Source organism: Delphinus delphis, chromosome 6 (assembly GCF_949987515.2).
Source record: "Delphinus delphis chromosome 6, mDelDel1.2, whole genome shotgun sequence".
Lineage (NCBI taxonomy): Eukaryota > Metazoa > Chordata > Mammalia > Artiodactyla > Delphinidae > Delphinus > Delphinus delphis.
Window position 1 is genome coordinate 20,897,809 of NC_082688.1, and position 12,329 is coordinate 20,910,137.

The 12,329-nt window shown below is 48.5% G+C and overlaps 1 protein-coding gene and 1 pseudogene across 1 annotated transcript in view; one reads left to right on the forward strand and one right to left on the reverse strand.

The window, feature by feature from the left end:
• Positions 1 to 1,597: 1,597 nt before the first annotated feature.
• The window catches only part of SNX30 (sorting nexin family member 30), a 105,002-nt gene continuing 94,270 nt past the window's right edge, over positions 1,598 to 12,329 (reverse strand). The window contains exons 8-9 of the mRNA XM_060014313.1: positions 6,705 to 6,857; positions 1,598 to 3,119 (exon numbers count right to left, since the gene is read on the reverse strand). Coding sequence (XP_059870296.1) covers positions 3,060 to 3,119; positions 6,705 to 6,857 — 213 coding nt within the window. The 3' untranslated portion in view covers positions 1,598 to 3,059. The remainder of the gene's footprint in view (positions 3,120 to 6,704; positions 6,858 to 12,329) is intronic.
• Positions 6,949 to 7,478, forward strand: LOC132426539 (ubiquitin-like protein FUBI pseudogene; annotated as a pseudogene).

A 12,329-nucleotide genomic window follows, 5' to 3' on the forward strand; every position in this document is an offset into this window, starting at 1 on the left:
AGTCTTCTTGGAGATCCAGCATGTGGTAAGGACGAGCAGTGTCCATATCGGCTGCAAATCGCAACTGCTCTCTTCAACCTCACCTGCATCTTTAAGATCTGCTCAGTTTCCAGGAATTCTCTCTTCTGCCCTAGCCTGGATCTCTCACCCAGGTGAACTGAACCTTTCACTTCCCCGGCCCAGGGACAGCTGACAGGGATGACTTTCCACTCCACTGCCACGTGCTCAAGTCTCAACCTGTCCACGTGTGTCTGCCTGAGGTAAGACACATCCTCAAGCAAAAACCTCTTGGAAAATAAATACAAGAGAGGAGTCAGTGATCTCAGCACCCCGGCTTTTGTGGAGCCAAGAAGGATGGGGTGATGAAGCCTCTACGGGGCAGTCTTTGGCACATAAGTCTCTGGGTTACACTTCTCACCGGGAATCACCTTCATGCTGATGGAGATGGAGAGGTGAATGCTTGGGACTGCTGACCCTCGGGGGCCCGAGGGAGCCGCAGGGGTGGGAAGGGCTGGAGGGCCTCCTCCGCTGCCTACTGTCCCTGGCATTCTGCGCCAGCCTCCTCACCTCATCAGATGCCAGCCAGAAGTAAGGGACAAAGGTCCCTTTTCTGGAAAGACCATTTCTCCAAGGAAGGCTGCAAGATACCCTGGTCCTCCAAGCTCTGCTGTCAATGGCACGCTGGAGGTCGGTTTGCCTTTTCCAGCTCTCTCTGGAGTCTTAAAGCACAGGCACATCACAGGGAGACCAAACAAACTGAGAAAGATAAAAGCCCAGGATGCCTGCATCCCTTCAGAACCAGTCTTCTGCCTCCAATAATGTAAGGGGATGACTGTGTACCCCAACCCCTTCCCCTTCCCCATATATCCTAGCAAGGAACCTGATGGTTTTTTCTTTTTTTTTTTTTTGGTAGGGCTGCCTTCTTGCCCATCTAACCCTTCCACAGGAATGTGCCTGGGCTTCGGCAACTAGCAGCAGACTAGAGTCTAGTCTTCCTGGAACTCCTTCCACAGTTCTTTCCAAGCTTGCATCACACTGGACAACATTTTTAAAGCATACGTTCCACCAGGCAAGACTTCACATGTTCCCAAAGGTAAGCATTCGCCTCTGGGTCAGTCTAGTGTTTTCTGCCAAATAGCCGTAGGAGGCCATCAACCCACTATCACATGCATGCCCCGATTCCACCAGCAAGCTTTCAGGCTGGACCTGGACGTCGACACCCACACCAACAGGATGGTTTAGAGGTAGAAGGAAACACTGACTCACCACTCGGGGTCTGTGGACTGTTCTCACCCTTCTGCTTCAATGAATCATCTCTAATTGTACCAAACAGAAAATTCACATCAAAGGATTTTAGAATGGCACAAATGGGGTCTAACAGTGTGCACAAGTACCAACTGATGTACAAATTATCACTTAAACCGCCACTTTTTCAAACACGGTGAAGCAGAACCAAACTGTCCTGGGCTGTCCAACGGCTGCCCCACCAGCATCACAGCCGTGGCTGCCCCAAGATCTGCAGCTAGAAGCGGAATGCAGTGACCTCAGCAGTCTGCACGTTGACCAGTATTTGCAGGTTCACTTGCAAACGCAGCAGTGTCTCAGCACAGCTGTTTTATTAAAAAAAAATAATCCTACCGCTTATTTGAGGCTCAGATTTGTAATTTTATAGAGATGAGCCACAGACGAGAGAACACAAACATGACACAGGTAGCTTTAACTTCATGAGGGGAAAAAAACAAGCTGGAGGAGAGATCCTCTTTGTCTGTCTGTTTTGTGTTGACACACTTGAAAAGGAAACCCGCTAATAGTTTGAAATGAAGACTTTAGATGCAGCCGTCCCCAGGAACGTGGCTGCAAACTGAGGAGGTTTCCGCTTAACCAGTAGCAAAGAGTTCGCTGTCACACTTGGCATCTTCGAGGCCCACCTGGATACAGACTCTTCTTCCTGACTAGGAAAGAGTAAGGTTAAAGCACTTCACGTAGAGCATTCAGACTGAGTTTACACATCTTGACTGTATCATAAGAATATGCCAGCCTCTCCCCAAAAGGATGCCCAAACATTCAGCCGACACAGCAGGAGACATTAAACTAGGAGTTTTTGGTGAGGTAAAGGCAAATTGCACAAAGCAGACATGGGAGGTGGCGCTTGGTATATGCCCGCTGACCTCAACACCTCGGAGCTACTCTGACTTCAAGACAACAGATGACCCCTAACAGGCCTAACTCTCTACCCTGATGACATTTAACAAGCAAAAGAACATCGAAGAACGTCACAGAGAAAAATGCACCTTTTTTTCATTTTACACAAAACAGTTTCCAATCTACTACATTTTAGTGTCAGAAACAAGTTCGGGGTGCACTGCCCCCTCAGCTTCCCAAGGCATCGCATAAAGGACAAGGATGCTAGCTTGCTTGCTCTAGCATGGACGCACCTAGACACTGATTAAACGGTCCTATGCGAACCGGAAACCATAACACAGGTGTCACTCATGACAGGCAGGCAGCAGGCCACACTCAGAGCTACACTGTACATTAAGGGCTTTCCACAGAGGCGCCGACACCTCCTTCTAGGCCAAGACGAGTCGAGGCCCGTGGAGGTCGATTCCAGAGCCACTGTGCATCCACGGAAGGCAGGAGCTGCCTTCTGTCCATGCCTTCCTCACGGCCTTGCAAGGCAGGACCCGGGTTCTCCTCCACGGCAGGCAGCTCTGCCGTCCCCAAAGAGGGGACTGTAACGAGATGTCAGAATGTCAGCTGAGGGCTGTCTTGTCCCTCAGTTTCAAATCCTCGTAGTGTCCCACCGAACAGGTTCCTTCACACCACGGAGGTATGCTTCTTCTGCTGAGAGATGATGACAGCCTTACAGATGCCACCAAGGAATAAATACTCACTGAAAACAACTGTCGGACAAAGGTGGGGGGGAAGGGAAAGAAATACACAAACGAGAGATGTTTCTGTGTTGTTTTCTTGGTGCTACCTCTCTAGCACTGCAGGGACATTCCGGTGTGGGCGCCATGCCCGGCATAGGTAGGAGAGTCTCTGTCCCAAGAAGGAGCTTACTTGGCCTCTTGCTTCTCCTGCAGTAGTGGGATAATCGACTCCCAAGCCATGAGGCACTGGAACGACAACACACACACACACACAGAGCATCAGCGTGGAGTTTCAGATTTCAGGGTCAGCGTCTTCATTCTGCTTTGATCTATACCCTCACACTGTCAATCCTGCTGGGTCACCTTGGTCTAACGACACCTACATGTATTACGCAGAGCTAGCAGCAAGAAGGGAGGCAACAGGTATTTGACTACATCTCCCCCTGCCCCCATCTCTAAGAAAGACTGCAGCGTCTCTATGAGGCCTAAATGCACTGTCCGTAAAGTTCCTATCAGTGAGTGGAAATGTATTCACTGAAAGAAATTCCTTCCATTCCAAAAGCAGGAGAGAGGGCAGGCTGCAAACCCTAGGCCCTAGGTTCTCAGCCAGGATGAAGATACTGCTCCAGGTGTGGGTGGCGCCTGCAGGAGTATGTAAATTGTCTTGGAACGGGCCAGCCACCTGACCCAGAGGGGGCGGAAAACCCGCTCTTCTTCAGCCACCTCAGATCTCCTTGTATGGGCCACTCCCGGATCTCCCATAAAGGAAAATGGGGAGAGGGAACTCTACTTGTTGAGTTTTATCATGTCCAGACACTGTTATGTATTTTACATTCATTGTCACTAGTCCTCGGAACAACTCTAGCAAGTAGAATTATTATTTATTACACAAACACACATTTCACAGGTGGGGAAAATGAGACCCAGAGAGGTTAAAAAAAAACTTTCCCAAGACACACAGCTCATGAGCGGCAGAGCTCGTGATTCCAAAGTGGACGTTCTTTCCACTACACACGTGCCTTTCATTCCAGACCCTTCAGAAGAGCCAAGAACCTGGAAGATGCTGGCCCTCTCCTCTGAGAGCACACTGCTCGGCAGAAATGACCTGCCCTTCGAGCAGTCTCTTGCATAAAGAGGAGAGAAGAACCACATAAGGCCTTTCTTAGGAGCAGCCCAAGGGTGAAGCAAGGCTTTGTGTTAAGTCATCTGGGGAGGAGACCTGAGGATGGGGGAGGAGAGACGCATCCCTAGATCAAGCCGGATGAAGGGAGTGGTGCAATAGCTCCTTGCTTCCTTCCTTGGTGACTCTGAGGTTGGAGAAGCAGCTGGACTCAGACCCTGCCCTACAGAAGGCAGCCCAGGAAAAAAAAAAAAAAAAAAAAAAAGAAGGAAGCCCAGGGAGCCTCAAGGAGCTTGCTGTCAGCAAGAGACCCAGTGTGGGGTCCGTGGCATCCTGGGTCCTGTTCTCTCCCTCGGCCATCATCTCTGATCTGGAAGGTTCTTCTATGTCAATGATGGGAACCAAGGCCACACCAGCTTGCTTTTTCTTTCTTTTCTTCTTAGCATTTTTAAAACGTATTTTATTATACAACTATTACATGGAAACATTTTCATTGTAAAAAACTTCAAAAACTACAAAGGAAGCAAAAGGTCCCCTTGACCAGAGACCCAACTAAATACCAGCTTTCTTCACAAAGTTAACCACTGGACAAACACTCAAGCTTTTTCCCACCCCAGGACCCTTAAATATGTTGCTCCCTTTGCCTGGAATACTTGTTGTCTCCGAGACTCAGGTTAAATGTTACTTCCTCAGATTGGCCTTTCCTGCCCACTCTACCTGCCCCCTTCCATCCTGATCTGAATGATGCCCCCTAGTCTTTCCTCCCAGTTTCCTGTTCTTTTCTTGTAGGGCACGTATTTCTCTGAAAAGGTGGGATTCTTGGATTAACATCTATCCTCCACCAGACAGACGGCTCCTTAATGGCAGGAGTCCTGCCACTTTGTTTACCGATGTGTACCTGGTCCCTTGTACACAGACAGTACACAAAAAGCATCTGTGAAATATAAGTAGGAGCCAAGACGAGGCCCCAAGACAGTGGCCCTGTTTGCAGTACAGCGGCAAGATGTGGATAAAGGCCCTGGGTTTGAGTCCTGGGACGCGGGCCTTGGGAACACTGGAATTAATCACCAAGAGGAGGAATGAACATCCAACTGAGTCAGCACTGGTGCAGTGGGAAGCGGGGCTAGAGTGAGCGCACGAGGGAAGGAAGCACCATTCACTGAGTATCCACCATCTGCCAGGCACATTAGAGGTTCTCGGGTATCATTTCATTATTTCTTCACCATCATTCAATGGATAAGGATCACTCCCATCTTGCAGATGAAGAAACTAAGGCGCAGAGAGGCACCCTGTCTAAGAGCACGGTCAATAGAGGAAAGAGGCCTTGGCTGCACACGGAATGATGTTTCCACCTTTCGGCAGTCAGGACTGTCCCCAAAGATCCGTGGTCTCTGTCCCCCTCACTGACCGTGTGTGGTTAATTCTCAGACCTGTGGACCCGGAGAGCCAAGTCCGATCCTAGTTCAGTCATTCACAAGGTGAGTGACCTTGGGCAGAGTTTTAAAACCTTGCTGAGCTTCCATTTCTTCAGCTTTCAATTGAAAGCCCCTAAAACTCACTTCACAGTGTCATGATGGGGGTTAAATTTAAATTTAATGAGATCACATATGCAAAGCATTCGGCCCAGTGCCAATGCAGACACACGGTGGGGGTCCCATGAGAAAGGTACTGAGGAGAGGCGTACACCACCTTCCCCCTTCCCTGTGAAACAGCCCTTACTAAGACCTGGCAAGTAAGGGCCATTCCATGACTTTCTTCCTTAACCCTCCTCCCGATCAAGATGCAGACACACTGCCTCTGCACAGCAGCCAGAACCAGCAAAGCTTTTGAAAAAGACGGATTCTTCCAGCTTGAGATGACGACGTGTTTCTAGAATTGTGATGGGAGTAGCTGAGTTAATGCTTGTTCAGCTTGATTTTAAGTCTACAGGTTACTCGTTGAATTACCACTGGGCCATTCTTCGTCGATAACTTTGAGCTTTAAGGAATATGGGAATTCGTCAGCAGCAATGACCTAGGGTTGGACACGCTAGGAGCAAACGTTGAGGATACTCCGCTGCAGCCTGATGACAGCTGCGTGTGTGTGAGGGTGGCGGGCAGGACGCCTACCTTGAAGTCCACAGCTTAAGGGGACTCAGCAAAAAAACTGTTTTTAAAAGTTTTCTTTTGTAATCCTACATCCCTTTGTTTTAGGTACTTAAAAACAGTACTTCAAAGTCTATTTTTAAAAAACAAACAGTATTTTGATAAGGGGTCTCTAGGCTTCACCAGATGACCAAAGGGACCCACAGCACAATGAAGGGAAGAACCCCTGTGTGAAGAACCACAGAACAGCTTAAAGGAACCCCGAAGCCTCTATCAACTGGGGACATCCCTGCGCTGTAGGCCTGACTGACTGGGAAGCAGCCGCTGGAAGGGCTAAAGGGCTTGGAGGATAAAACTGCTGCTTCCATCAGCAGGGTGTGCAAGTGAAACTCCTGTGGGCACCCAGGCCCCCCCCCGCCCCACCCCCCGGCTTCCAAACCCAGCACCACATCTAGCACAGCAGGGTGAGGACACACAGGGGTTGCTAAGACTAAACACGTAAACTAAGGGAAGGAGATGGGCCCGGCAGGACCCTTCTGGACTTCTGGCAGGCCCCGACCAGAGGCTCTGGCCATTAGAAACGCTTCCTCAAGGAGAAGACTGTCATCCTGTCAGCCTGCTCATTACCTTCTCATAATACTGGATGTTCTTGTCGGCCATTCCCATGAGCAGCTGCCGGAAGTCCTGCCTCTTGCTGTTCTGCCACCTCTCCATGTCAGCTTTCAGATCAGCATTGAAACACTCCATCCGATCCTGACATTTCTCCACATTTGCTGGTACCTGGAAGGGGGATGCATACACAGGAGCTCTGTATGTGTGACGGGTACCTCATGCCCCTATGCTCACACATTTGTGAGAGGCCAGATTACTGCCTTAAAATGCCACGGCTCTTTCTCGACTCCATCTTCGCGGTAGCGGCAGCGGTATCTGCGGTTCAGTCGCCAACATGCAGCTCTTTGTCCGTGCCCAGGAGCTACACACTCTCGAGGTGACCGGCCAGGAGACGGTCGCCCAGATCAAGGCTCATGTAGCCTCATTGGAGGGCATCGCTCCAGAAGATCAAGTGCTGCTCGTGGCAGGCACGCCCCTAGAGGATGAGGCTACCCTGGGCCAGTGTGCGGTGGAGGCTCTGAGCACTCTGGAAGTAGCCGGCCGCGTGCTTGGAGGTAAAGTCCATGGTTCCCTGGCCCGAGCTGGGAAAGTAAGAGGTCAGGCACCAAAGGTGGGCAAACAAGAGAAAAGAAGACGAAGACGGACCGGGCCAAGAGGCGTATGCAGTACAACCGGCGCTTTGTCAATGTTGTGCCTACCTCTGGCAAGAAGAAGGGCCCCAATGCCAACTCTTAAGTCCGTTGTCATCTTGGCTTTCTCTAATAAAGTCACTTAGCCCGATAAAAAAAAAAAAAAAAGAAAGAAAATGCCATGAACACACTCCCTCCTCTGGAGGCATTTATTTGTAGGCACAGCCTTGGGTTTCCAGATGTTAGAAAGAATTCTGAAAAGTGCTATCCTGACCCAAATTTTTAAACCCATCCAAGCCAAACAGTGACTTGTGGGGGAAACACCTGCCTGTTTACAAACAGGAAGAAGAAACGCTGTGATTCAGAGTCATATGTCTTTGGCCCCTTTTAGGACTCACCCATCCAAAAATGAAAATGTGTGCAGATTTTGCAAGTGTACAGCAGTAGCTGGTATTGCGCTGCTATTCTCCTAGGCCCCATATTGAAACTAGAAAAGAGGGTTTTCCATATAACATGAACTGTTCCATTAACCGTGACGTTTTGGTGATGCCTCTCTCCATTAACCAGAGAATGCACTGCAATAAGACTACTGGCCCACTTTATAAATCAACTGGAGACTTGTCCACGCAATCCCCAGACAGCAGATAACCAAAAATAAAGAACTAAAATTGGGTAAGTCTGGGGAAATGGAAAGAAAGGTGTTTATGCATGTCAAAACCCGTGAAATACAAAGAAGAAATATACAGCAGGCTATTCCTAGTATTTCTTAAGGAAGTTTAGAAGGCTTTCTCAAAACGGAACTAGGTCCCCTGAATTTCACAACTTTCACTTTGCTTTGGTGAGTTTCATCCATCCTACACAGCTAGAAAGAAAATACCCAATATTATAAGAAGGTAATGGGAAATGATCACCCTGGTACCCAAAGCACAAAGCTGGCTTCTCTCCTAACACAGGAGCTCCACTGGACTTTGATGGTGCGTGGGAGGAGGCGGGCGGCCAACATGCCCAAAGCTGGGTCACACACCCGCCTGCCAAATGCTTTCCCAAAACAAGTGAGGCCTTGTACATTTTGTGTGCTGGGGCCTCTGATCCCAAATGTAACCATCAAGGTCAATCTCTACCAACCAGGGAAGTTTTATACCCAGACCTTATGGGCAGGAGCTGACCCAGAAACACCTCAGGCAAGGCCAAGCCTGAGGGAGCCAGCGCCTTCAGGGCTTCCAAAGTGCTGAGGGCACTTAGCCGTCTGCCACCTAGACCATTTGGCCACGGCTGCAGTACACAGGAGCAGGGAAAGTGGAGCCGCCTAGGTGAGGGGATTCAAATGTGCCTGGCACAGGCACTAAACTTGGGAGAGACAAGGATGAGTCAGAGAGGAAGGTATACAGTCAGGCATCCTGAGAGACTTAAAAGCAAGGAACTTTGGGGAATTCCCTGGCGTCCAGTGGTTAGGACTCGGTGCTTTCACCGCCATGGGCCCAGATTCTATCCCTGGTTGGGGAACTAAGATCCCACAAGCCGCTCAGCATGGCCGGAAAAAACCCCACAAAAACCAATAACAAGGAACCTGTTTTTTGGGGGTGGGGGTAGGGGAGCGTTCTCCAAAGCACTTAAACTTCCGGAAGAAATTTTTAAAAGGACTCGATTTTCCCTCCTGATCTAGGACTGAAGTCACTTTGCCTTCCCCTGCTGATTGACCTGTTACTGTTGGCCACCTTGAGGGAAACCAAAGTGTAAACAAGAGTGCCCTGGCTTTGCCTCTCCAGAGCCATTCCCTGACAAACATCCCAGGAACAAGCCTCAACAGGCACCCAGCGAACCAGCCTCTGGGCTGACCTCCCTTCCCTCCCCGCAGGCACAGGCCAGTTCCCTTCTTCCTCTCCTGGCCACTGCTCATTTTAGCATCTGGGGAAAAGTGCCCACGATCAACTTCCTGTTTAGTTAACTACTGCAGCAAGGAGGAAAGCAAAGCTCTGAGAGGAAAACCTCCTGGGACACGGTGAGAAGAGAGGAGCTAGGCTCTCTGATTCCAAGGAGTGCTCACCTAGCAAAGATTCCTGGGTCTGGTCTGAGCATGGAAACTCTGGACTGCATGATTGCCTGAGCCTCGATGTGGGAAGTATTTTTTAGCTTATCATTTTCCCAACACACTCCACGCTGGGTACAGAGGGAAAGTGCTTAGGTCTCAGCAGGCGAATCTCATCTCAAGTCACCCAGTCTAGTTGGGAAGAAAATGAACATGGCTGGACACTGCGGGGAGATGTTTCGAGCGCTTTCACTTCACTTGGAGCCTGTGATACGCACACTGTGAGGAGCAGCTGGAGGCTGAGGACAGCTTGGATGGGGGAGCCGGCTTCCCTGAAGAGGCGACTCTTCAAAGATGATGGAAGTGGGGCCTGTGACTCCAGAGGGATGGTACATGCAAGTGACAGAGATGAGACAACACCTGGACCCACCTCAGGAACAGCCAGCTCACAGGCCACAGAGCCCTCAAAGGCAGAGAGACAGAGAGAGCCCCAGCTGGCGGGGAGCAGATGAGAAACCTGGGGCTCTTCCTGAAGGCCAGGGGTTCTGAGGCCCATTTAACTCAGGAGTCCTTTTTGGAAAATAGAAACGCCTTGTGCTTCCTCTTACTATAGAGACAGTTCTAGAGCCAGACTTCCAGGGTGTGAATACTGCATCTACCACTTCCTAGATGGGTGACGTTGGGCCTCTCAACGCCTCAGTTTCTTTTTCTGGATGATACCCTCCACCTTATAAGGTTGGAATGAGGTTAGATGAGGCAGTACATGCACAAAACTCCTGGTACCTGGCATGTGTTAAGCGCCGAACCAATTATTTGTTAGTTCTGATCAGTATCAATACTGTAAAGCGCTGTTCACAAAAGATAATCTATCATTTGCATAACCCCTCAAGTCAAGAATATTTTACTGAACCTTATTCCATGTCACATCAAAAGGTTTCTTTTTTATTTTCCAAGTATAAAATATTATAATACGACTAAACATGTTCTTTCAAACTTCATGCCACCCTTCACCCATGCTACCTCACCCCAAGATTTCACCAGAGATGAGAGATGAGTCAACACCAAACTATACTGGCCTGTGATCACCCTCAGTACCCTGGAGCCAGGGTGATGGCTGAAATACCAGAAGGGACAGATCAGACCAAACTGGTGGAGACAGAACTGACAGATTTGGCAACCAACAGCACACAAGAAATAAAACATAGGAAGTCAGAGAGGAGACTAAAGTTTGGGTGGCAGTAGTCCACCATACGGCTCACGGTAAAGGACAGGTCCACAGACCAGATAAAGGAGGTAGCTGCAGCCATGGGAAGGGTGAGACCTCCCTCCACAAGAGGGGGCTGAGACAACTCAATAACAAAAACAAAGAACCCATTTTAAGATGAGTAAAGGTCTCCAACAGACATTTCTCTCAAGAAGTTATATAAATCGCCAACAAGCACATGAAAAGATGCTCCCATCACAAATCCTTAGGGGAATGCAAATCAAAACCACCTCACGTCCATTAGGACGGCTACTGTTAACAGACCAACCAACCAGAAAATACAAGGAATGGCAAGGATGGAGAAAATTGGAACCTTTGCACATGTGGAAGAGAGTATGGCAGTTCAACAAAAAATTATAGAATTACCGTATGATCCAGCAATTCCACTTCTAGGTATATACCCAAAAGACTGAAAGCAGGGCCTCAAAGAGATATCTGTACACCCACGTTCCCTGCAGCATTATTCGCAAAAGACATAAGATGGAAGCTACTAAAGTGTTCGTCCACAGATGAATGGATAAATAAAATGCGATATACACCTACAATGTAATATCATTCAGCCTTAAAGAGAAAGAAAATTCTGACACCTGCTACGACATGGATGAACCTTGAGGGCATTATGCTAAGTGAAACAATCCAGTCACAAAAAAACAAATACTACTTCATTATAACTGCCTATAAGCGATACCCAGAGTAGTCAAATTCATAGAAACAGAAAGTAGGAGAATGGTGGTTGCCAGGGACCAGAGGGAGGGGAAACAGGGCTTTGTTGTTCAATGAACATGGAGTTTCAGTTCCATAAGATGAAAGGAATTCTAGAGATTGGTTGCAACAATAATGTGAATTTACTATAACACTACTGAACTGCACAGTTAATAATGGTTAGGATGGTAAATTTTACGTTTTGTGTATTCTGCCATGATTAAAATTTTTTTTAATATATGGGGGAATAAAAGAGGGGGCTAAGGAGGGGAGAGCCAAAGGGTAGAAAAACTCATGGAAAAGCCTACATGTGTAGGCTTAATAAAGGAGTCAGCAAAAGTTACTAAGAAATATGGGCACAGAAGCAGGAAGTGAGTCAGAGACAGCAGAGCCATAGAAGCACAAGGGTGGAGTAGGTTAGAAGAGGGAGGAGATGCGAGGGCTTAAAAAGAAGAGAATAAGAGAGATTGCGTGAGCTGCCTGAAGTGACCAGCTGCTGAAGTTGCCCAACTGCGGAGGAGGGCTGCTGGCAGCAGGTGCTTGGGCTTGCATTCCTCTCACTTTTGTTTCTTTCTGGATGGTGTCTTTGTGACAATCGATTCACTGACTAGTAACACCCTGCATTCCTTCCTAACTCAATGTTCTGATTTTTTGACTGAGGTACTGTTATCGAGTTATGCTACCTTGTACCTGGAGCAGGTAGAGATGGGAATAGCCGATGCTAACGGTCAGGTGTTGCTGATCACAAGATACCAAGAAGGGAAAAGAATCTCCAGACAAGACTTCAAAACACAACAATTTCTAAACAGAGGACAAGACTGCATTCTTCACATTGGTTCCCCTACCTCTCGTGAGAAGTTCCATTACAGAATATTGGTTGTGGAACGATGGGAGAAGGGTAACACGGGATGAGATTCAGCACGTGTGTGCTGGAGAGCAGGGTGGTAATGTGAATTCACTCAACATTCACTGAAAAATGTATTAATGAACTCTTTCCACGTGCCAGGCATCTCTCAGCC